The sequence below is a fragment of the Manduca sexta genome, chromosome 17 (genome assembly GCF_014839805.1).
Source record: "Manduca sexta isolate Smith_Timp_Sample1 chromosome 17, JHU_Msex_v1.0, whole genome shotgun sequence".
NCBI classification, from domain to species: domain Eukaryota; kingdom Metazoa; phylum Arthropoda; class Insecta; order Lepidoptera; family Sphingidae; genus Manduca; species Manduca sexta.
This window is the reverse complement of record NC_051131.1, coordinates 14,932,074-14,958,059: the sequence shown is the minus strand read 5'-3', so window position 1 is coordinate 14,958,059 and position 25,986 is coordinate 14,932,074. Positions and strand designations below refer to the sequence as shown.

The window sequence follows — 25,986 nt, the reverse complement described above, 5'->3', positions numbered from 1 at the left end:
CGACTCATGTACACGGTTAGCTGTGCGAGCTTTAACCACATTGACGTATATTCTACCGAAGTACATATATATCCATGTTTAACCATGTCTACGGACAATGGACAGAGCATTACTACACAGGAATAAATTGCGGAGGCCAGGGGTTAGACGCTAAGAAATTAATTTTGATAGTTTAGAGACTATCTAGGAGTATGTTTCGTGTAGGGAAATATTTAGATCTGCAACAGTAATCTGGCATTTTAGTTTCACTCAGATGCAGACATTATTTTACGTAGTCGGATTTTTAAATATTAAAACACAATATGGTCCCTTATATTTATTGACTTCTTACTTAAATGTACATTATTTACATACACCATTATACAACATTCACTGCGAAGTTTCCGGCAGAATAGAATACCACCTAGCTCATTCTTACCGGTACATAGTTAGAAGACTGAAGTATTTTGACATCATTATAAGTCGCTTTATTCTTTCACGCATAATAATACCAACTCTGTAGTATATTGTCTCATTGCTATGAATGTCCACTAAGCTGGCCTAATGCGGGTAGATTTAGCACACCTACGAAATTCGTATCTACAATTTTCAGAGATGTAAGTTTACTCACGATGATTTCCTTCACCGATAAAGCAAGTGATAATTAAGACAGAAAAGAGGCAGCGATAGCTTGGATAGGAATCGAATGAACTGCCGAGCGTAGATCCACAAATTCAAAACACAACGCACTCCTCTCATTTCTTAAAATCAAGTGTGTATTCTTACACACATTATTGTCACCTTATAGTATAAAAGGAAAACTACACAGGTAGGTGGGTAGGTACATATTTATATTAGACCAAAGTTAATACGATCTCTACATAACGATTTTGACTTGAAATTTCTTTAGGTTTCATCCTAAAGTTCGGGCATAGAACATCTAAAATGTTCTAGGCGATCTATTATTATATATTATGTATGCTACTACGCGCACTACTGCTGTTTTAATCATTAGAACAACCAGTTTATCGAATTCCAACTTTATGACAATGATAATACGTTAGTATGAGAATTGAAATTCGCGCTTCCGTTTTTCATTATGCGGCCGATCATCACGACTGTCGCGTCGATTGCGTTTGTCTTCTATATCTTTACCATCATGGTGTATCCCAGGCTCATAATTTTTATTTTTGTCATATTTCCCCTCTTTCCTCTTATCTCTTGATTCCTTTTCGTGTTTTCTCTCTTTTTTATGTAGATATGTTTCGCTTGTACTGTGTTTACTTTTATCATCTTCTTTAGACGAATTCCCGGTATCTCTAGATTCTCTATCGTATTTCCATTCTCTTTCATATCGATGTTCTTCTTTTGTACTCTGGCTCTTTCTTTCTCCTTCTCTAGATGTATTCCCACTACCTGTTATTACATCTTCATATCTCTGTTCTTTTTCTTTTTTATAATCTTTGTGTGCACTGTGTCGTGTTTCTTCTAATGTTTTAGACGATTTTCCTTTATTGCTAACTTCATTTTCGTAACGATACCCGACCGCATTGTACTTTCTTTGAACACCTGTAGATGAATTTCCACTATATGGTAACCTAGCATGTATTCTTTGCCTTTCTTGGCGATATCTCTCATTTGTGATAGGCTCTCTTTCCCTAAATGAGTTCCCATAGTCTCTAAATTCTGTATTGTATCTCCCGTCCCTGTGGTGTCCATATATTCTACTAGTATTGGGCCTCGACACTCCGCTTCCAAATGAATTCTCGTTTCTGTTTCTCTCTTCGTATCTCATTTGATCGCCATACTTATGATTTCGTGTCATCCAATTTTTTCTTTCATTTTCTCTTTGGTCTGGAACTCTAACTTCTTTTGTCCTCTTTCCATTTTTTTGTGTTTTGTCGTGTGGATCTTCGCCTCGTATAACATTTGGCATCGGCTGAGGTTCCTCTCCCGTGTACAACTCCATCTGGGAAAGTAAAACAATATTCAAATCATTTTACAAAAGTAACTCGTTCTCAAAGTAAAAGCGGATATTGTCTTTTTTTTCTTATAGTAAGTAATATTATTTAGTGTTTTAATTATTAGATTTTACCATATTTAATATTTTACATCTTATCTTAATCACCAACAGAGAAAGAGAAGTCATTTTTTACGCAGTAGGTCGCCTAAACATGGGGGAATATTCTTTTTATGATAAGTAATGTTGTATTGTTGGAAAGAGATGCTATACCTCCTTGGACGACACTCAAGCTGTCAACCAGCAAGCGTCAGGTTGATTTACCTGTGATCTAATAACGTCCCGCAGCACGTCTGAGTAGTTACGCGTCTTGGAAGCGACGCGGTACTTAATGCGCCGGCGCTTCATGTCGCGCAGCTCTGCCAGGATCTCCATCCTGGTCATCCGGAACGTCTTGCCAGACTCTTCTTTACCACTTTAAAACAATCGTAGTGTGACGTATACAAATAATTTTAGAATATTTAAAAGGCAATTACTAGATGATATCAATGAGGTATAGCTTAGAACTTCTGAAAAAGATGTGCTATAGACTTATTAACGCGTATAAAAAAATCTGTTACTTTCAATGGCAGCGGAATAGAACGCTTTGTTTGTTTATTAGCGCAGATCTCCCAAACTACTGACAACAGAAGAAATTTTCATCTAATTTTCGCAAGTAGGCAGTATAATTATAATATGAACCTGATTAAAGTCAAGTCTGAGAGGTCGTGGCAGGCGGGCGCGGCGGCGACGACGGCGTCGTGTATCACGCGCCGCTCGGCCGGGCTGTATGTCGCCTGCAGCCGACCCAGCGACATCGGCAACACGCCCTTGCATCCCTCTCCTTGCGTCAAGGAAACTCAAATATATCAACATTGGATATAACCCATTTGTTATTCATTTGTAGTTCTATGCGATCAATTGAATGACATAGTCATAGTAAGTAATTATGGAATATACTTTCTAATAAAACAACAATTTGAATTATGACCACATCCCTTGCGAAAAGCAAGTAAAACATGCCTACCAATCAAAAGTAGTAATATCTTAGAAAACTTTAAATAACTTACAAACCACTGCTTGTCAGCTCTATTATATACTACAAAATACTGGCAGTGGTATTATTTAGAAAGTGGTGTTACTCATGCATAAGACACTGAGTAATGTAAAATTGACTGAGACATCAAAAGTAAAAATAAATTGGATATTGCCTCAAACTAATATAAAAAAGCTACTATAAACAAACTAATTCCACAAAAGCTTTATCCAACAGTTTCAACACATTGACTCAAACTAACTTAAAAAATATATTACTAAAACTTGTAAAGGATACAATCTGACACATTTCAGGCCCGTGTAACGTAAATATTAACTGTAAAAATTAAACATGCCATCAATCAGTGTGTTCACATATAACATACAATATATTACAATGCAGTTACTACATACCTCTTCCTAAATACTGATCGGCTATTGTCGATTCACATAACATCTTATGTATCTCAGCATTGCCTGGAAATATAAACACAATACATTACCTCTTAGCAGTAAGCTAATTGGATGGTGTTATGTGACCTGTATTCTACAATATAATGAAATAATAAGAAAGCACACACACACACACAACATCACGCATTTATCTCTGAAACTGAGCAGAAAGTCCCAAATATGACTTAAAGGTGTTAAAAGTTTAAACAAACAAACTCTTCATCGTTAGGGATTAGTAAGCATAATGTTCTTGATGAACTCTTGACAGTACTAACAAGTTAATAAAAGTAAAGTAACTTAAAAAGTACAGCAATTTCATTCCACATTATACAAAAGATTTGATTGCAATATAAAGGTGTAGAAGTTGACTTTTCTCAGACTTATGTAATGTAACAAAGTTAAAAGTGTGTTATAATTACTTAGTTTAACTAATGTGTCTGCAGAGGAATCAAATGGCTCTGGAAGCAGTTCATCCTCATTGTAACCTTCTTTCTTATAAAAGCATTGTTCCTCATGTTTCTCTTTGATTTCCTCAGGTATTCTGTGTCCTGGATCATATTTGCATTGAACCAAAGGTTTACCCTGAAATTATTGCCTATATAAAATAAACTGAATTCTTTCCCTGTTATAAAAAGAATATTATAGCACATGCTTATCGGAAAACAATGCAGCCTAAAAGGTCAATCAACTAATATTAAACTAAATACTGAATGGGTGTATAATAAAATTTGAAAAGAGTAACCTGCAACAAGTGTTGTCTGTCCCACTGGAGACTTTGCAAAAGTAAAGTCAATTCTTTATCGGTTTCCGCAATAAATGATTTTATATCCGCTAGATCACTTTCTCTTTTATTCATTTTAATAGCAGCTTCTTTTTGAAATGTATTGATAAACAAAAATAAAATTCAGAAATTTCTGCCTTATTTTGACATTGACATAAATAAGCAATAGTGTTGGGATATCAAATTAATGTAATCGACTACTTCTTGCACACCAATGTGCAAGAAATAGTTGATTATGTATTTAATTAAACCAGTTAAAAATCATATATATCTTGTAATTTGTATTACAGATAATTTTTATGAGGTGTCAAGCCAATTAAATGAAATACTTTGTAATAAATCACTAGAGGGGTTAAATCCTTGCACATATCTGGATATTTTAATCGCTGCAGATAGTCGATATTTACTATTACTTTTTGGTCACACTCACATTTTATTCAGGGGAAACATTACACATTATTGTGACATTTCTGTCCCAGATCTTTTTAATCTGTGCTCTGAATAGCAAGACGTGTGTGTGGTGTCTTTTTAGATTTTTATGAAATTCGTGAATGTGTTTCGAAAATGGCAGATACCGAGGTAAATTGCGTCTCTGTTTGCTAAAACATCATCCCAAACTGTGTGCAGATAAGTGACGAAGTTGTCTATCCACAGGTATTGAAGAAACTAAAGGATATACCGTTCAAAATCCAAACCGCAAGTTTGAAAGGTAGAAGAGAGGTTGTAAACGAAATTTGCGAAGTATTATCCTCGCCAGGTAATTGTGGATTATTTTTCCTATTATAGTTCAATACAAAAGTAGGTCAAGTTAGGTGTCAGACTCCCGGGAGCTATCTAGGCTGTTTGGGAGAGCTGTATTGATCCGCGGTCCCGGCCGCTGCATGTTGTGCATGCGATTGGCCGAAGGGATGGTTAGTGCGCCTGTGTGCACCGAATGTCAATGCCCCAGGTCTGTACCTAAAACAAACATTTTCATCCTATATGTATCTCTGATGCTTGGGATGTATTGATTTCAGCTCACATTCAACAATTGTTAGGTTACCTGCCTTGCTTCAAGTTATTCAAATTTTACTTCTTAGAAGTACATAAATAATAGTATGTTCATTACTACAAATATGTGTTATGAAATGATTATAAAGCTCTTTATTGTTTTCTCATAATATATGTCAGTCATTTCATGATATGCTATTTTTGAAGACATTTCTAGAAACAAAGTTAAATCTTAAATTGGATACTAGTGGTCAGCTACACTAGTTTCTTATTATATTTTAAATGTTATTTTATTCTGTTTGTTGAAAAGTTTCTACTGAATCAGCTGTTATAGATCAGAATTAAGTTAATTTTAGACCTCTTTTACATACTTCACTGAATTCAAAACTTAGTAAAACAAGTGAACATTTACCTCTTTTCAAATGTTGAGTATACTAGAATTACTGATTACATAAATATTATAAAAAAAACCATCTACCCTAGCTTTAAAAAGTACATGTTTGTACATAGATAGATTGTACAATATTAAAAACATAAACTTACACTGACTGCTGCTCAACAAGTGATGCATTATCAAAAACTACTTCTATGTCACCTGGGAAAGGTTGCAAGTTCTTTGAATGCATACCTAAGCAAACATACAAGATTTGGTTTTCAACATTCTGTTAATGAATTATTGAATAAAAGATTTTCATGAATAATTTATTGTTTACTGTTATGGTTTCTGATTGAAAATTTTATCATTTGGAATTACCTGTTCCATTTCAAAGTTGACATTTTCTCTGCATAATAAAAAATACTAGATAGTTCCAGTAATTATTAAGTGATAACCTCTCATATGCTAGTATAATTGCATCAAAGAATAGTGGCATTGCTCCGCTCACTTGTATGGAGGTAATATAGTGTTCCAACTTGAATAACATTTTAAACAGCATAATTACTGAGTAATATAAGTTTTATATTACATAATTCTAACAACACAGTATATGATAAGCTCAGGACAGGACCTTGTGGTTTTGATTTATAATGTAAAATTAGATGTATTGTGTCTTTTGTTTATGGATGTGTACAAAATTGAATGTAAGGCTAGCATATATTTATTACATCATGACAACTAGAAATACCCTCAAATGCAGGTATCACTGAGCCTGTAGTTAGGTTTGTCTGCCGAGTGCTGGCATTGACGCTGCACCGATACAGAGATGCCACCTCACAGTCGTATATCAAGGATCTCATTGCGTGTCTCGCGACCCACCACCGAGAATGGACACTGAAGAATCTGTTACCAGTGTTGCTTGAGATATCTGAACAGCTGAAGAATACTGCTACTTCGTAAGTATTTAATATTGTTTTTCTGAAAAGTACCAAGAGGAAGTATTTTTATACCACTTTAAAAACACAAAAATCAGCAACAACTTGTTACACATTACAATAACAAGTTTATATAAACAAATGCCTACAGTACTACTAACTTGTTAAGCAGCTAATGTCATATCATAATTACTATGTTATTTCTCTTTTCTTACAGTAAGAGCACATGCCAAAGTGGTCTATATGCCCTGCGATGGTCTACAGTCCTTGTGGAGTGCACCTTAAAGGCGCCTGAGCAGACCATTGATGACTATAACACATTAGTGTTGTCACAGGCCAATCTTCTCGCAGTGGTTACAGCTTATGGAAATAAAAAGAAAAATGAAAAAGCATATTCTATGGTGAGTATAAACACTATAGTATTGATGTTCAGAGAAGAGGCAAAGAGCATCAATTTGTTACTGTGTACAGAATATCAGCAAATTGTAAGATATTGGAACTTTATTTATTGTAGAGAAACCCAATAATAAGCAATCGATTTTTTCTCCCAGCTCCATTACTCGTGGAATACCATCGGCAAGGAAAAAGTCGCAAAGTGGATGGAAGTGTTGCTCGCGCAGGCGCCGGACTCCGGCCCGCACGTGTGCGTCGCCTTCTCAGCGCTCTGCAGGCATTACAGACAAACCGCGCAGGAGGATGACATCACTAAACATAAGGTAAGGAAAGGTAAAAATATGCACATGTGTGTATAAAAAAATGCCCTATAGTTATTCAAAATGCTTAAGACAAATTGTATTGAACTTTTCTCGTCTGCCTTAGTTTTTTAATGATCGCGACACTATACTTTTATTTGGTACTGAAATCAACACAATCAAATTTTTATTTAGTTTTAATATATTGTTTTCTATCCTTACATTTTATAAAACAAAGTCGCCCAACCACGACTACCTGACGCGTGTATATTACAAAAGATTTCAAATAATTTTCTTAATAAAATAGTAAGTAAAATAAGGCTTGATGTAAGGTTATGCAAGGCGAATGGCAATTTCAGTCTCTAATTGAATTGACATTGATGTTTGTGTGTGGGTGCTAAATTCGATATAAGTATTTGAGCTGTGGGGGTCACAAGACATACGTTTGAACATCAGAGAATTACGCTTTTCCGACATTCGATTTTGACATGATGTTTCAAGTTATCATAATAAGATGCATCATCGAAATAGTAGCTAAAACATGCCTTTAAACATTTTTAATACTGCAGTTGAATGACTCAAAATCACCAAATTAATATTATCATTTTAATTATTGCTTTTTTTTTTATTGTGTGTGCGTTGACTTCTAATTCTGAGACCTAATCAACAAACTTGTTTATTTCTCTAGCGACCATGGCTTTCATGAACAACAAAAATAACTTACCAACAGGTAGTCTACTTGCTTGTTCAATATCTTCTGCTAAGACAATATACCTACATAATATTATCATACCCTAAATATGTATTAAAAAGCAAATATAAATTATTTAACAGGCATAATTTTGTTTTGAACATGCATACATAAATTCATGTGTGTGCATATGTGACACCTATAATAAGTTAACACAATGGTTTTTTTTTAAATAAAACTATTTTATCTGCCGACGTTTTGAAGACTGCAGCCTTCTCTGTGAACAAAACACGAAGTTTTCTTTTTTTAATTTCTAACATTAATGTGAATTTAAGAAATCACTATGTTTTATGTAATTCCTACAGACAAAAATGCTCGAAAGCTTTACAAAGAGCCTGATTAGCGTGAAGAGTCGTCCAAACGCAAATTACATCAACGGCTGCGCCTCCTTACTGCAAACGCTGGACAAAGCCGAGGTGCAGGAGACGCTGCTGCCTGCACTGCACAAGGCTATGCTGCGCAGCCCCGAAACTATCATCCAGGCAGTGGGAGAGGTGGTGGCCAACCTGGACATATACCTGGATGGCATCGCTGTTGAAATTGGAAAGAGTTTAATTGGTCAGTTGTTTTAAAGGTTTGAGGATGTTATGCAGTATGCATTATTTCCTGTGGTATTAGTCCATTGAAAAGTTACATTTAGGGTTGCGTTTTTTAGAGGACGCAATTTTATTTTTTTGAAGTATAGGGGGGGTCAATCTTAAGCTAAAACCAAGTTTGTGGGGTCGCCACCCTTGTCCCACGGCCGCCATCTTGAAAATAGGGGTTGAAATGGTTTTTACGATGTATCTCTTAAACTATTTATCTGACAAAAAAAATGTATAGATATTTTTTGTTGCAAATTAAATTCTCTACAACTTTGGTCTAGTAACTTTTGTCGTAGAATTATAAATAAAAAAGTTATAAGCGAAAATGTTAAGAAATTCAATGTTAAGCAATATCCATTGCAACGTCATCAGAATGTGTGTTTATAAGGTTCATAATACTTTTTTTTGTACTCTCATTAATACCCAAATACCCAAGGGACCATTAGGGAACAAAAGAACATCTGCCTGCTATTATTATTAAAAGTCTTTTAAAAGTCAAAATGCTAATAAAAAAAAAGTAGTTTTCACTAAAGTTAAAATCGTGTCTAAAATCATTCAAAATCGTCTTCACAATTAGAAACAGAAACGCACGTACAGAAATATGTAGCACAACTAAAAGATATAAGTTGAACGACAACTTCAATACAATATTTTCAGCTATTCTTACAATAAGAGAGGTTAGAAATAATAATAATAATAGCAGGCAGATGTTCTTTTGTTCCCTAATGATCCCTTGGGTATTTGGGTATAAATGAGAGTACAAAAAAAGTATTATGAACCTTATAAACACACGTTCTGATGACTTTGCAATGGATATTGCTTAACATTGAATTTCTTAACATTTTCGCTTATAACTTTTTTATTTATAGTTCTACGACAAAAGTTACTAGACCAAAGTTGTAAAGAATTTAATTTGCAACAAAAAATATTTATACATTTTTTTTGTCAGATAAATAGTTTAAGAGATACACCGTAAAACCATTTCAACCCCTATTTTCAAGATGGCGGCCGTGGGACAAGGGTGGCGACCCCACAAACTTGGTTTTAGCTTTAGACTGACCCCCTACACTTCAAAAAAATAAAATTGCGTCCTCTAAAAAACGCAAGGTAAGGCCTAAAAAATGTAACATTTCAATGGACTATATATTATTTAGTGAAAACAGGATAGATTATAATTCTTCATAGAATTTACAATGGTAATATTTTGTTTTAATTTAATAGCGCGAAAGATATGTCAATAATTTTGTGATCGCAGTGAACGTACACTCGAAGGACGTGTGGGTGCGTGCACAAGCGGCGGCGGCGCTGGGCCGCCTGGCGCGTCGCACGCGGGACGTCGCCGCCGCGCGCGACCTGCTGCGCCACGCCGCCGCGCACTACCACGGCGCCGCCGGCAAGCTCACCTCCAGCGAGGATAAAATCGCCGTGCTGCAGGTCAGCACCGTCACACGCATAGCTCACATCATTCATCACTCATACCAACTACTGAACGAATCAATATTAGATAAATTCATCCCAAACTGTGTACCTTGAGTATTGATTGACCGACTATATTGGACGACAAATATTTATTCGCAATTCGGGACTTGAAAAAAAAATGAGAATGGTACTAATTTATAACTCTTCCCTTCATCGCAGGCTCTAAGCACGCTGAGCGAGTTCGCAGTGACAGCGGAGGAGCGCGTGTCGTTGTACGCAGAGGCGGCGACGCAGGTGTCGCGCGTGCTGGACTCGGAGTCGCACGAGCGCACGCTCGTGGCCGCGCTCGACGTGCTCAAGCAGTGGACCAACACGCTCGGCGGACCGCTGCCGGAGAACCTGCTCGATATATTCAAGGTATAACGTGATGGTTTTGATAGATGTCATTTTATTACTAAATTATCACATCTTTGTTTTCATAGAACGAAACAAGCATAATTTTCTTTGTTTACGTAATAAACATAATAAGCTCGCTTGATGCGATAGAAATAATCTTATTGTACATACAAATACATTGCTGTGCAGAAAAACCTGTCTGCTAAGAGCACGACGCAGGCGGTGCGCACGGCGTACATGAGCGTACTGAGTTGCGCGCTGCGAGCGTGTATCGCTGCGCCCGCGCACGCCGCCGCGCTCGCGCCACTGCTCACCAAGCCGGTTGAGAAGGCGGCGCAGCAGCCCACGCAGGTACTTCCTACTAAACTATATCTTAAGGTGGCAAGTAACCATAAAAAGTGAACCATTAATATATTAAAAAACTTTTTTTTTTTAACACCATCGAAACTTGTGTGATAGAGTTCAAGTAATTACTGTTTACAATAAAGTTTTATCCATCAGCACCTGGTAGTAAGCGAAGGCGTGTGCGCAATGCTGGGCTTAGTGCTGTTGGACTCGGGCCGCGAGCTGCCGACCCGCGGCGCGCTGTGGACGACGCTGGCGCATCCCGACAAGCACGTGCTGCTGCAGGACCGCCTGCTCAGCGCCGCCAGCGATGACGGTGAGGAATATGATATCATAGGAGTAGGAGTTCAGCGGCATGGCTGGGTGATGGTGTTAATAATATTAGTAATAATATACAGAGTGTGTTTGGCTCGAAGGACCAATTTTTTTAGTTAGTCTCTTTTTATCAGACATATTTTTCTTTTTATTGTATATATTTCTTTTTAACATGCTTAATTTACAACTACCCTCATACAGTCACGCCACTGTTTAGTTAAATATCGTAAAGCACATAGCACGGTCGCATGATTTATCATACTTTGACCTATACTTTATGGAATAGAAGTCGCGCTTTTTTCTGTAAATTTTGAGCAAATATTCATAGATTACAAAAACATTTTTTTTTTTCTTTCATTCGCACATTTTTGTTATTATTCACTTAGCATCATGAATAATACCTTATCACCATTTTCTTGTCATGATCCCGGCTTATTCAAGACAATAATATGTCTTTTTCTTCTGCTCTTCTAGATCAGTATCAAGTTAATTTCCATCATATCGTGGTATACCACGCAAACTATATTATTCCTTTCCCTTCCTTCCCTCAAAGCAGATATCCATCCCAGTAGTAATGTCGCATATTCATATAATTTAGCGCATCGTCCGCTTCATCGATGTGTTCAAGCCAAAAGCCGAGGTACTCTATAACATTTACCCCTTTATAGTCCTAATGCAGGTGGTGTTGCTATGCACGACTGTGTTGGAAAACTACCAAAGTGTGGCCAGCGAGCAAAACTCGCCGGTTTACAGAGCGCTGGTGCTGATGCTGCTCTCCACGGCCAAGAGCGTCAGGTCCCTCGCGCTCGAGGAGACTAAGGCGATGATGGCCAAGGCTCCGGGAGCCAGTATTGCCAAGAACCTGGTGATGAAGCTCAACGAAGTGCTGGAGGAGGGCAAGGTGTTCAACGTGAAGGAGAAGACGCCGCCCGAGGAGAAGGCGTCGGAAGTCACCGGCAAGATGATACTGGATTGTGTGCATGCATTGTGCTCTTATAAACGTGAGTTGATGCTTCTTATTTGTGGTGAAAAGTTGCTGATCTTCAAAACAGCCATATGATAGGAAATATAAATATATCAAAAAGTGTTGTGTGGCTTCTAATCTTCTCGCAAAATTCATACAGCAAATAACTAAATTCTTATTCTTTGTTGATGTCTACATTTATTTATTTTATTTTATTTTGCACTTTATATACATAATAAGTATATCGGCGGACTTAATGCCAAAGGCATTCTCTCCCAGTCAACCTAAGGGTGGTGGTACATTTATCGTTTCTTATATTTATTTTGACAACTTCGCAAATAAATTTAATTATTTATTCCAACAGAGTATCCCACTGAAGACCTCGAGCCATTAGCCATAGAGGCTTTGCGCTGCTGCCATCATCCACTGGCCATGGCAGTGAACAAGCATGCATGGACCAAAGTGGTAGTATATCTCGGCCTACAGCCTAAGAAGTTGGTGGGGATGTATGCCAACAACCTAAGGAATATTTACATCAGTGATTTCACCCCTAATGAGGTTAGTTGGCAACCTGTCGTTATTTAATTATAGTGTATTAAAATGTACTTTAAAATGTCGAAGAGATTACGTCGAATTTTATTACAATTAAAATTGAACCTTATCTCCTTTTATTACGATAGAGGCGAAACACTTTGTTTGGTCTTTATACGAAAGTATTGATAAGGTTTAAACTTGAGTTCTTATTTTTCTTTGTCAGCACCCTGTACAACAGTATTGATATATACACGTTCACTGCGGCTCACGTAGGTCATGCACATAACTGGAGTGTTTTCTTTCTTATTGTTTTTAATGATGAGATGAGCTTGCCGTTCGCCTGACGGTAAGCGATACGGTCGCCCATAAATAGTAGAAACACCATCCTACACCTTGAATTAGAAAGTATTGTTTGGTATTCTACTGCGCTCGCCATCCTGAAACTTAAGATTTAAGTCTTATTATGTCCAGTACTCACACTGGATACAATGTCCTTCAAACCGGAACACAAGAGTGACTACACACTGCTGCTTGATGGCAGAAATAGACATAGCGGTGATACCTACCCAGGCGGACTCTCACACATGAGACCATCAGTAAAGTACATTATAACTGTGTTGTAGACGATGTCAAACGTGGTGTCGACGCTGGTGCGCGTGAACGCGGAGGTGGTGGCGGGCGGCGCCGTGCAGCACGCGCTGCACGCGCTGTGCGACGGCGAGCTGCTGCGCGTCACGCGCGACGAGTACTTCACCTACCTCACGCCCGACGGAGAGCTCTACGACAAGAGCGCCGTGCCCGGGTCAGTACCCATACTTACATAACCAGGGCTTCAATGCACATCCTGTGGCTGATGATCATGATGTCTATGACAGATAATCTGGGTCATTGTCATTTATTTTTATTTCTGCCTACCTCTTCCGAGATACAGGCGTGTATGTTGAAATAATTCACTGCCTTATTTTACTAATTTAATTTTCAACCATATATACGTACCTTAATGTGTTTATTTTTTTATGCAGCAATGATGACAGCAAAGAGATGAACCTAAAGCGTGAGAGCAAAGCGTATAGCTATAAGGACCAGCTGGAAGAGCTGCAGCTGCGCCGAGAGCTTGAGGAGAAGAGACGCCGAGAGGGAAAGCTCAAGGAGGTAACCACATGACTTAGCTGACACTCACAATGCAACGCAGCCTAGAGATTCTCGTACTTGGCATGAGACACGATTGTCAGAGTCATTTGATTGTCATAGTCCCAGAGAGCAACTTGTGATGTCACGAATTAGCCTCTCGACCATTTACAATCATCATGATTAAACAACTCGGACGTCCGTGACGTATTCGTGGCACTGTGTAGTTTATAGTTTTGACATGAAACAAAACGTCGCGTCATTTAAAATGTTCGCAAGTTGAGCTAAGACATATTGGACTATGATGAAATTTTGGAGAAAATAATCATTAGAGGAGTAGCATGATTTATATTAAATGTAAAATGTTACTATAGCTCTGTGGTGTTGTTTCAGGTCCAACTGACGGTGAAACAAAAAGACGCCATCAAAGCACAACTGGCCAAGGAAAGTGCCATCAGACAGAGGCTCAGTGTGGTGAGTGTTCTCAAATTAAAATCAACTATATTACTTTGGTCGTAGTAACTTATATCCTTTGACATCTACATCATTATCTAAAAAAAATGTGGGAAATATTAGCTCCTGCATATAAATTATGTAATGTATATTATATAGGTTAAGGCTGCTATACTGCTATATTGTACGGCTAGAGCACTCGTGTCGTGTTTATCGGTTGGTTGAGTATAATGAGTGGTGATGTGTGTGCAGCTGAACGGTCGCGTGGTGGCGGCCGTGGAGCTGCTGTCGGCGGTGGTGCGCGGCGGCGGCGGCGCGGGCGCGGCGGCGGCGCGGCGCGTGGTGCCCGCGCTGCTCGCCGCGCTGAGCTCCCCGCTCGCCGCGCCGCGCGCCGCCGCCGCCTTCATGCGCCTGCGCACGGCGCTGCTGCCCGACCACGCGCTGCTCGCCGAAACTGTTGCCAGGCTCACCATCCGGTACGTCTATACACTACTGCCCTACGGTCACTAAACATATGTTCAAGTATAATGTTAATAATTATAATCATGGTTTCATTCAAACCGCATTTTCAAATTAATTTGACTTCTCACTCAAAGATCACTATTTATATTCTCTTTTGTGCCCTAGACTACACAAGCCGCAGTGCGACCTGGAGCCGGGCTGGGAGGACGAGCCGCTGGAGTCGGGCACGGTGCGCGCCATCAACATGCTGTACGCCGCCACCGCCGGCATGAAGACTGACACAGATGACGACGAGCTCCCCACCAAGGTGAACCACTTCAGCGCGCCAGGGTTCTGCTATGTGTTCCCGCTGCTTAGCCTCGGTGAGTTTTAACCTGGAATTGGAACCAGTATAATCTGATATAAGGTTGGGAGGGAGAAGTACAAACATGCAAATATTCCTAAAGATTATATTCACTTTTACCTAAAAATATTTCTTGCCGTTTTTTTAATAAAAATAAAACTGTTCTCATTAAACATCAAAGTGAGAAGCAAACAATTAAGTGAATGAAAATGAGTTGTATGATTTATCGATAATAAATAAGTGTATTTGTTGTCTGTCAGGCTTGACGCCGACGCTGGCGGAGGAAGACGAGCAGTCCGTGCTGAACGGCCTGGCGGTGATCACGCAGCACGCGGCGCTGCGCGGAGACCCCGCCGCGCGCCGCGACCTGCTGCACCCCGCGCTCTTCCCCATAGACCACATGTACACCATGCTCATCGAACTCATTGGTGAGGCACCTTCATTCTGACTATAGTACTTATTTATATAAACATCGGTGACGATAGATCAAAGGAACTTTAGGTTCTTCAACCAACTAGAAAGAGGCTAATTTGTTATTATTGTTAACGGTTATACACAGGGATATCTTCAGAATGAGTCATTCACCTTGTGTCGAGTTTTTCAGCTTGTATATTGTGTTTCCTATAAAGTTAGATACAAATTTCAATGCATATCTGATACTTACCTGCTAAGTGATTTTATGTAGTGTACACCAGTAATTGATGTATGTGCAGGTGAGACTGTTGGGCGGGTGCAGGTGGCGTGTACGGTGGCACTGCTAGAGACGGCCGCGTGTGCTGCGCTGGCGCCGCTAGCCGTTTCCGACGTGGACCGTCTTCTCGCCGGTCTGCAGAGCCCAGACCAGGTTAATAATATCCTTACCGCATCTGTAGACTGTGTGACGTGTGCTAAATATATGATTTTTTCTTACATTGTATATCACTCTGCTCTGTATTAGAATCTAAAACTTAAATGAATTTATTTTTAGCGGGCAATTTGTGTGCCGTTGCGTTATAAAAGTAATTTGTTGCTTTGTCTGTAAATCATTGACTCGTCTAATCTCGCACGTGTATTGTAGGCGGTGCGTGACGCGTCGTTGCGCGCGCTGCTGTGCCTCACCGAGGGACTGCCGGCGCTGTTCGAGGACGCAGACTACGCTCTCACGCTCACCAAGCGTCTGCTCGTCGCCACCTTCGACGTACAGGAGGATAACAAGTGAGTGCCATTCATGTAATATGTGAGCTTTGACAACGCAGTCCTATGCATACAACATGAACGCTCAACATTAATACCTTCCCCTTATGTTATGCGTAGAAAATTAGCAGAAGAGCTATGGGCGAAGCTGCCAATAGGCCAACAATGGAGTCGTGAGCCGGTACTAGTAGAGCTAATGCTGCAAGAGATCCAGCACCCAGCGGAGCCGGTGCAGCGATCCGCCGCGCATGCGCTCGCGCACTTAGTAGAACGCGTTGGCGCAGACCCTACCGATGTGCTGCAACGGCTGCAAGACATTTATAAAGAGAAGCTGCCGGTGAGTACTTTACTAGTTTGTAAAGAGTATTATGTTTTGTTACATATTGCAGATTCACTAGTAAGTTCGTTTGTTCACTTATATCACAAATGATGTTCAGCTGATCCCGGAGAAGCTGGACCAGTTCGGACACGTGGTGGAGCCCGCGCTGGACGCGTGGACGTGCCGTCGCGGCGTGGCGCTGGCGCTGGTGTCGCTGGCGCCGCTGCTGCCGACTGGTGCTGCGCCGGCCGCCGCGCGGTTCTTCGTGCACCACGCGCTCGCCGACCGCAGTGAGCACGTGCGCGCGCGCATGCTGGACGCCGCCATGGCACTCGTCGAGCTACACGGCAAGGAGACAATCAGCAGCCAGCTGCCCGTTTTCGAGGAGTTCCTCGATAAAGCGCCCAAGTCTGGTGGCTACGACGCCGTGCGCCAGGCCGTCGTGCTGCTCATGGGCTCGCTCGCGCGCCACCTCGAGCCCGCCGACCCGCGCATCCGACCCATCACGCTGCGACTCGTCGCCGCACTCTCTACGCCCAGCCAGCAGGTACTGTTCTCAGGAAACAAATTCCTCCATCACCTGCGAACCTTATCTTGCCATGTATGTTGTGCATCACTTCTTATCGCTGTCCACCAGGTCCAAGAAGCAGTAAGCAACTGCCTGCCGCACCTGGTGAGCTCGCCGGCGCTCGAGGAAGAGATCCCCAACATCATGAACAAGCTGATGAAACAACTCCTCACCGCAGAGAAATATGGCGACAGGAGGGTACGTATGCACTCTTACACAGAACATAAACCGTTTTATTCATGAACTCTGTGCTTTGGGGACTCCTGTCAGACATATAAAAATAACTAACAACAAATAACCTTTTGCTGGTGACACTGGTACTGTACAAAAAATAATAAGTTGTATGTTTATAAGTGAAGACGTATGCGTATTGCGTAGGGCGCGGCGTACGGCATCGCCGGCATCATCAAGGGGCTCGGCATCCTGTCGCTGAAGCAGCTCGACGTGATGGGCAAGCTCACCGAGGCCATACAGGAGAAAAAGAACTACAAGTACAGAGAAGGTTTCTATATTTTCTAATTTACACATGCTGGTTTCGTATGTCGCTAATAATTTTCCTATTTGTCTGACTTTTTGAGACAATTAGAGTTTCAAATTATAAAATTCTGACAGTGTTTCCCTGGGTATTGATTTTCATTTTTTTTTTTAAATATTGTAGATTTTTTGTTCCTATTTATCTATGACACCATAATTATATTAATAAACTATGACACATACAATATAATACATTGCTTCTTGAGTGCTGCAACAAAGACTTTAGATAAGTTACAGACGTTTATTCAATTTTCTTTCTACAGTTTCTTTTCATGTCTATTCTTTTGCTTTCGGCCAGATGACTTATCGCTAAGATCTCATTCCCATACACTTTATTTTTATCAATTAACTTGGAACTCATAAATCATTTGTGTTATAATAAGTTTGGTCACCGTGTTGTCCGGCAGGCGCGCTGTTCGGCTTCGAGCTGCTGTGCCACAAGCTGGGCCGCCTGTTCGAGCCGTACATCGTGCACGTGCTGCCGCACCTGCTGCTGTGCTTCGGCGACAGCTCGCAGTACGTGCGCTCGGCGGCGGACGAGACGGCCAAGCTCATCATGAGCCGCCTCAGCGCGCACGGCGTCAAGCTCGTGCTGCCCTCGCTGCTGCAGGCGCTGCAGGACGACAACTGGCGCACCAAGGCCGGTCTGTGCCAACACTATAACTATTACTTTAATTATGTAGCTTATGTAGCTACAGACATTGTATATATGACATAAAATAAATTAAAGACAAAGTAAACAAAGAAGCCAGCTCGGGCTGGCGGGAAGGGAGAAATAAATATTATGGATGATCACTGAGCTGATGTCGTTCCCTGAGAAGTGATCCATTTAAAAACAATTTGTGTTACATACTTTATGGTCCTGCGAATTTGTCTCAATGATTGGAATAGACTTTTAACATCTTTCAGAAAATGACATCATGTCAAAGGACGATTTTAATAATAAACTTTATCAGGTTCCATCGAGTTGCTCGGTGCAATGGCGTACTGCGCGCCGAAGCAGTTGTCGTCATGCCTGCCTTCCATCGTGCCAAAACTGATAGAGGTGCTGAGCGACTCGCACATGCGCGTGCAGGAGGCTGGCGCCGAGGCCCTGAAGGTTATCGGCTCCGTCATCAGGAACCCCGAGATTCAAGGTATGTGGATTGTACATTTGTGTAAAGATTAAGCTATTTTTTTGCAAGTTAAACAAATAAGATGGTAGGTCACTCGATAGTAAAAGCCCACTGACTTTCATAAATACTGATGCACATCAATGTTGATTGCGGTTTATTCAAAGGAGAGGAATGGAAATTGAGAAAGGAAGTAGATTTATTTATTAAGTCTCTATCGATCTCACTGACTAATTCATTATATCTCGTCCAGCCATCGTACCGGTGCTGCTCAATGCGCTTCAAGATCCCTCGAACAAGACGTCAGCGTGTCTCCAAACGCTGTTAGACACGAAGTTCGTGCACTTCATCGACGCGCCGTCACTGGCACTGATCATGCCGGTGGTGCAGCGCGCGTTCCTCGACCGCAGCACTGAGACGCGCAAGATGGCCGCGCAGATCATCGGTAACATGTACTCACTCACCGACCAGAAAGACTTGCTGCCATACCTGCCCAACATCATACCAGGCTTGAAGAGTTCCTTGTTGGATCCAGTGCCGGAGGTAATCTTTTACTTTTAAATATCTCTAGTATGAGTCATCAACGTAATTAGAGCTCAAAGGCTACTGGAAACTAAACTTTAAAGACTTATGATAAGGTTCCACACTCTGTCCATTGTTGTTGATACGAATGTGATGGGCTGGTATTAAAAAATCATTTTACCTACAGGTGCGAAGCGTTTCAGCACGAGCTCTCGGTGCTATGGTGAAAGGCATGGGCGAGAGCAGCTTCGAGGAGCTGCTGCCGTGGCTCATGCACACCCTCACTTCGGAAACCAGCTCGGTGGACCGCTCCGGCGCTGCACAGGGTCTGTCTGAAGTAGTTGCCGGACTCGGAGTGCACAAACTGCATAAGATCATGCCAGGTATTTTATACTGATTATCGTTATTTATTGTGATATCGATTACAGTCGTTATCGATTTTGGATCTGAAGAATCTAATACTTTCGAGAATACTAACACGCATCTTGTTACAGACATAATCGCAACAGCGGAGCGCACGGATATCGCGCCGCACGTGAAGGACGGCTACATAATGATGTTCATCTACATGCCGGGCGCGTTCACGGACGAGTTCACGCCGTACATCGGACAGATCATCAACCCGATCCTCAAGGCGTTGGCAGATGAGAACGAGTACGTGCGCGAGACGGCGCTGAAGGCAGGACAGAGGATCGTTAACTTGTACGCAGAGTCGGCGATCACGCTGCTACTGCCGGAGCTGGAGAAGGGCCTGTTTGATGATAACTGGAGGATCCGGTATAGCTCCGTGCAATTGCTCGGTGAGTTAGCAGTAGTAGTGACGTAATCACTCTTTACTCATATGACATATATTGTATGTTTAGACAATTGATTGGAGGCAGTCTTAATAACAAAGCTTTACTAGATTTGGTTCGCCCATGACCCATCTGCGATGCTGGAATATGACGTCAATTTTGTCACAGAGTTTTTTTTTACAAACAACTGGTAACATTAATTTCTAGCAAATGATTATGGAAATTAACAAATATCACGATTTCATAGTGAAGCCAGAGATCCTCAAGCTATCAACTACGCAACTATACTAAAGAAAGTACATATATTTAAAATTTACAATGACTTTATGGCCCGATTTGCTGACAGGTGACCTGCTGTACCGCATATCGGGCGTGTCGGGCAAGATGACGACGGAGACGGCGTGCGAGGACGACAACTTCGGCACGGAGCAGTCGCACAAGGCCATCATCAACGCGCTCGGGCCGGAGCGCCGCAACCGCGTGCTCGCCGGCCTCTACATGGGCCGCAGCGACGTCGCGCTCATGGTGCGCCAGGCCGCGCTGCACGTCTGGAAGGTACTCAACATTATACCAATTCCCGCCTTTACAAACGTTATTGTTCCGGGGACCTATAATGGATAGTACGCAATTTTGGGATTCATAGCTTTGAAGCTCAACAAGTTTGTCGGAACTATAAAAGCAATTAAACTTGGTGTAGCTTGATACTTTTAAAGTTCCTCAGTAGATAATATCGAATACTTTATTGACGACAAACCAGAACTTTTTGACTAAATTTAAAGTTATGAAAAATACTTGAAATATTAGACGAAGTTGTACTTGACATTATGTTATTTACCATGGTTTGGTGTTTAGGTGGTTGTGACCAACACGCCGAAGACCTTGCGCGAGATCCTGCCGACGCTATTCGGGCTGCTGCTGGGCTGCCTCGCCTCCACCAGCTACGACAAGAGGCAGGTCGCGGCAAGGACGCTTGGAGACCTCGTCCGGAAGGTAAGATCACTATAATTTTTAATATTCTATGTTAGCTGATTAACGTGTTGACATTTTAATATAATTTGCACTGATGTCGTCCACTGTTGACATTTTCTGACATATGTCGTGTTAAATTATCATTACTGTGAGAGATTAGCATACTGTAAGTACACAAGCATACCCTGCACGTGCCAAGTGGCAGCTCACCTGGTTCAGTATGAGTAACCCGTACATTGTGTGTCAGCTGGGCGAGCGCGTGCTGCCGGAGATCGTGCCCATCCTGGAGCGCGGCCTGCGCTCGCCGCGCGCCGACCAGCGCCAGGGCGTCTGCATCGGCCTCGGCGAGATCCTCGCCTCCACCTCCAGGGACGCCGTGCTCAGCTTTGCAGACGGACTGGTAAGCATCGCACTCGCTTTACAATACTAATCGCTATATATTATAGAAAAAGGTTTAAGTTTGTTTTTGTACGGAGAATACTTAGAAATTAGTCAGGTGTTTCATAAAAGCAAGCGACTTGCTACTGTTGCAAAAACTTTGTGCGATCTGTACATAAACAAAGATATTGTTACATATTTTGTTATAAATTTTCCATTAAAATACCTTAGTTTCGTATGCCGATTATTCTGATAGATTCGTTCGTTGCATATCTTATTATTTTATGATATGTGTAGGTGCCGACCGTACGCACGGCACTATGCGACCCTCTGCCGGAGGTGCGGCTAGCGGCGGCGAGAACTTTCGACTCGCTGCACGCCACTATTGGCAACAAAGCCCTAGACGATATCCTGCCGCCCATGCTGGACCAGCTCCACGACCCAGATCCTGCAGTGGCTGATGCTACACTAGATGGACTCAAGCAGGTACAATTATTAAATTATTGAACATTTTAATGTGTAATTGCTATATGTAACTGAAGTCGGTATGATTTCCCGACGCTTCAAAAAGTGCTGTTTAAAATCTCATCGATATACTGTATAGGTCATTTTTTTCGGTATTGTATGCTCATGCCAGGTGATCTTACACTGTAAAGTGTCTTACATAAGCTCGTTAATTACCGACTCATGTAATAATTTATGCAACGCACCATAATTATTAGCATGTGTGGCGTGGTGTCCAGGTGATGGCGATAAAGTCTCGCGCGGTGCTTCCGTACCTGATCCCGGTGTTGACGAACGCGGGCGGCCCCGGCGGCGTGGACACGCGCGCGCTGTCGGCGCTGGCGGCGGCGGCGGGCGGCGCGCTCGGCCGCCACCTGCCGCGCGTGCTGCCCGCGCTGCTCGCCGCGCTCGCCGCCGCGCGCGGCACCGACCAGGAGCCCGTGGAGCTCGACCACTGCCGCGACGCGCTGCTGCCCGTCGCCGACGCGCCCGGCGTCAGATGGTACGCGCACCCACCGATACTTGTCACGTCAATACACTCTTGTTACAGCAAAACATTCATGTCATTCTTGTTTGTGACAGCATCGTCGATAGCCTGCTGGAGGCGGTGCGCACGGGCACGGACTCGAAGCGTCGCGCGGCGGCGGCGCTGCTGTGCGCGTACGTGGGGCACACGCGCGCCGACTTGGCGCCGCACGTGCCGCAGCTGATGCGCGGCCTGCTGCTGCTGTTCGCGGACGAGGACCCCGACGTGGTGATGATGGCGTGGGACGCACTGTCTGCGCTCACCCGCACGCTCGACGTCGAGCGACAGATAGCGCACGTGTCCGACGTGCGGCAAGCCGTGCGCTACGCCACAGCGGACCTGAAGGGCGATTTGCTACCAGGGTTCTGTCTGCCTAAGGTTACTATTTGTCCTATCTATATAAACCATGTTAATATAAGTATAGTGTCATGGAGAACTTTGCAATTCCAATGTATTGGTGGTGTTATTACAGTTTTTGAGCATTTGTAATAGTTGTCAATCATTTCATCACTGAGTAATATTAAAAAGTTTATTAGACAATAGTATTGAATAAATGTTTTCAATACCAGGGCTTAACGCCGATCCTGCCGCTGTTCCGCGAGTCGATTCTGAATGGTCTGCCAGAGGAGAAGGAGAACGCGGCTATGATGCTGGGCGACATCATCAAGTTGACGAGCCCTGACTCCATTCAGCCGTCGGTGGTGCACATCACCGGCCCCCTCATCCGCATCCTCGGCGACCGGTTCAACTCGAGCGTTAAGGCGGCCGTGCTAGAGACGCTCGCACTGCTGCTGTCTAAGGTATATATTAACTTAAACTCTAACTTGACACACATAATATAATGATATAATCATATTATGAAATTAGTATAATGATCATGTAATAATAAACGAAATAATCGACAGGTCGGCGTGATGCTGAAGCAGTTCTTACCACAACTCCAAACGACATTCCTGAAGGCATTAAATGACACCAGTCGGCCGGTGCGCATCAAGGCGGGCGTGGCATTGTCACAGCTGGTGGTGATCCACACCCGGGCCGACCCACTGTTCGTGGAGATGCACAACGGCATCAAGAACACAGAGGACCCCGCCATCCGGGAGACGATGCTACAAGCGCTGCGCAGCATAATCACGGCCGGCGGCGATAAGATGTCGGAGCAGTTGACGCTGGCCATCTTGTCGACACTGACCACCCCGGCGCTACTGGCGCACCCCGAGGACCCTCCGCGCGGCGCCGTGGGCGGCTGCCTGGGCGCATTGTTGCACTGCCTACCCGCCGCACACCGCGACGCCGCGCTGCTACACCACGTGCTCGCCGCCGCGCATCCCCCCACACACCCGCCCGAAGACTGGCTGTTAATTCACGGTCGATCGTGTGCGCTCTTCGTCGCGCTAAAGGAGACTCCGGATCACGTGTACAGAGATCCTTATGAAGACAAAGTGGAGAAGACGCTACTCTCGTATCTCGCCAGTGATAAAACTCCTATAGTGTGCAACGGCATCCGCGGCATCGGGTACCTGATGCGCTACCTGCTCGAAAACGATAAACCTGTACCGCAAAATATCCTCTCACAGTTTGTCAGGGTGAGTGAAGTGCTAGATGCCTGGTTTTTACTCTATATTTGTAATCGGATAGTTATTGTGCTCGAATTCTTTTGCTCTCTCACTATAATTACAATATGTTTGTGCAGAGCATGAACCACACGAGTAACGAGGTGAAGCAGCTGATGGCCCGCGCGAGCGCGGTAGTGGGTCGCGAGGCGCGGCTGGAGCGCGGCGCAGGCGGCGACGTGCTGCGGGCGCTGCTGCCCGCGCTCGTCAACGGCACCAAGGAGAAGAACACGTACGTGCGCGCCAACGCCGAACTCGCACTGCGCGCCGTGCTGCGTCTGCCGCACGACGAACAGTTCCACCAGGTAGGTACCTTACTCATAATCCAAAAAGGACAAGGACATCAGAACCACTTCTCCATAGTGTACAAGAGGTCATGCTTATAATTACTTTCAATCACGTTAAGTTTATCTGATTCTTTGAAATTAGATAAAAATGTGACGCAAACAAAGAAACATTTCCTTGTATTACACACCACACTACATCATTTTCAGTGAAAAAATAATTATATATCAGGTACCCATTAGGCTCTATCTCTGATATACTTGGAGGAATTAGCAAGCTAAAACAAAGGTATAAATATAGTATACTATTGGAATACACTTGTTTCTATCATCCTAGAATATGTTAGACGACACAAATATGCATCGTAACTTACAATTAATTGTTCTTGTCTCAAGACATAATAGCATGTTGTAAACTAAACACCTGAGATGAGCGTGAAGTAAGATATTATCGACAAGGTCGTCGCGTTCAGAGCACCCGATAAATTATAATACATTCATTTTATGGAGATTTTATGGATATATATGTACATCTTGACTATTGTTGTTTATATAATCAAAATGTAAATTTATGGGTCGTTTATTACCTACCTGAGGTCTGTGACGCGCGGTTCCAACGAATTTATAACTGGACTGTCGATGGTGTGACAAAAAAAGTACAATTAATAGTGTAAAATATGCATTTAATAGTTTTAACATGTGCCTTTGTCCCATAAATAATATATTTACTAGTATATCTTAAGTATATCATAAACTAGCTTGCCCTCCAGTTGTTTTACACAAAAATAATAATAAAAAAAACAAGTCACAACCGTTTATTGCAGTTATGATTCAAATCAACTGACCACTTCAAGTATACTGATAATATAAGTCATACAATATTTTGTCACTGTTATTTATGGAACTGTTTTAATGTAATTGTATTGTAAGCAAGTCTATATGAGTAGGTATAATTTCCTTTAAGCATCATAATGCAGCATTTAACGAGTTTAAACATTTAAGTTTACTTATTACTATTTATTATTAGATTTAACATTGGCTTATAATGATTTAAGGTAACAAGCCAAATGTTGTGTACTACTTTGTAATCCTGTTATAATAACTCTAAACATACAAGTGTATTTTTTACGAATGTATGTTTATTAGAAAATATATATGAAATTTATTTCTCAGAAAAGTAATTAAACACTAAAAAACTATTTTAGATTTATACAGACTTTTTTTAGTAAAGTGTAGCTATAAATGTGATTATCTTGTTCAGCAATGCATGTCTCTACTGGACGAGGGAGCGCGCGAGGCGCTGGCGGACGTGGTGGCGCGCGTGCTGCGCCGCGCACACTCCGACGGACGCGACGAGGACCTCGACTGCACGCTGCTCACTTGAGCACCACTCTACTCCTTAAGAATATATATTTAATTTTATGGAACTGCCTGTGTTTTATTTTGACCTCAACCTAACAACTATTCTGGATGTGCATTTGAAAACAAACACAATAAGCGTAAGTCAACCTTTATTACTTTTTGTTAATCCTGGTAAGTAGTGAACCTGCATCCTATGCATTGATTCCTTCCTGCTTATTTCATTGTATACTAATGATGACATATTCGTAAATTGTGTTGGGATTCACTAGCCAGTGGCATTGAATAGTGTGTCTTTATATATCTACTAGAAATCTTTGTATGCATATTTAATACAAGAAAAGTAGTCCAAACTACTAAATCAATAAAAATTTATTATGGTATATATTAAAGATCA

At 42.0% G+C, this 25,986-nt stretch overlaps 2 protein-coding genes across 3 annotated transcripts; one reads left to right on the top strand and one right to left on the bottom strand.

Moving 5' to 3' along the window:
• Nucleotides 1-303: 303 nt before the first annotated feature.
• LOC115450677 (U11/U12 small nuclear ribonucleoprotein 48 kDa protein) lies at nucleotides 304-4,414 on the bottom strand. Its single transcript, XM_030178747.2, has 6 exons — nucleotides 4,209-4,414; nucleotides 3,886-4,048; nucleotides 3,428-3,490; nucleotides 2,681-2,822; nucleotides 2,264-2,414; nucleotides 304-1,948 (listed from the first exon to the last, which is right to left on the bottom strand). Exons 1-6 carry the CDS (start codon nucleotides 4,320-4,322, stop codon nucleotides 1,040-1,042), a joined length of 1,542 nt encoding a protein of 513 aa, XP_030034607.1. The 5' UTR covers nucleotides 4,323-4,414; the 3' UTR covers nucleotides 304-1,039.
• Nucleotides 4,415-4,699: 285 nt separating this feature from the next.
• LOC115450675 (eIF-2-alpha kinase activator GCN1) lies at nucleotides 4,700-25,657 on the top strand. Of its 2 annotated transcripts, XM_037439604.1 has the most exons (39): nucleotides 4,700-4,826; nucleotides 4,902-5,004; nucleotides 6,374-6,569; nucleotides 6,766-6,949; nucleotides 7,100-7,264; nucleotides 8,297-8,549; nucleotides 9,831-10,009; nucleotides 10,214-10,411; nucleotides 10,580-10,741; nucleotides 10,892-11,051; nucleotides 11,719-12,051; nucleotides 12,379-12,572; nucleotides 13,172-13,350; nucleotides 13,571-13,700; nucleotides 14,070-14,150; nucleotides 14,382-14,605; nucleotides 14,757-14,953; nucleotides 15,195-15,362; nucleotides 15,648-15,778; nucleotides 15,992-16,128; nucleotides 16,228-16,444; nucleotides 16,545-16,973; nucleotides 17,064-17,192; nucleotides 17,373-17,496; nucleotides 17,936-18,172; nucleotides 18,485-18,664; nucleotides 18,894-19,183; nucleotides 19,350-19,545; nucleotides 19,657-19,962; nucleotides 20,303-20,511; nucleotides 20,809-20,946; nucleotides 21,173-21,325; nucleotides 21,601-21,789; nucleotides 22,047-22,309; nucleotides 22,390-22,711; nucleotides 22,903-23,133; nucleotides 23,239-23,919; nucleotides 24,027-24,251; nucleotides 25,492-25,657. In XM_037439604.1, exons 1-39 carry the CDS (start codon nucleotides 4,812-4,814, stop codon nucleotides 25,612-25,614), a joined length of 8,031 nt encoding a protein of 2,676 aa, XP_037295501.1. In that variant the 5' UTR covers nucleotides 4,700-4,811; the 3' UTR covers nucleotides 25,615-25,657. The 2 variants fall into 2 exon arrangements, with proteins under 2 accessions (XP_037295501.1, XP_037295502.1); XM_037439605.1 differs by lacking the exons at nucleotides 4,700-4,826; nucleotides 4,902-5,004; nucleotides 6,374-6,569; ... (4 more) ...; nucleotides 10,214-10,411; nucleotides 10,580-10,741 and having other exon boundaries at nucleotides 11,730-12,051.
• The last annotated feature ends 329 nt before the right edge of the window (nucleotides 25,658-25,986 follow it).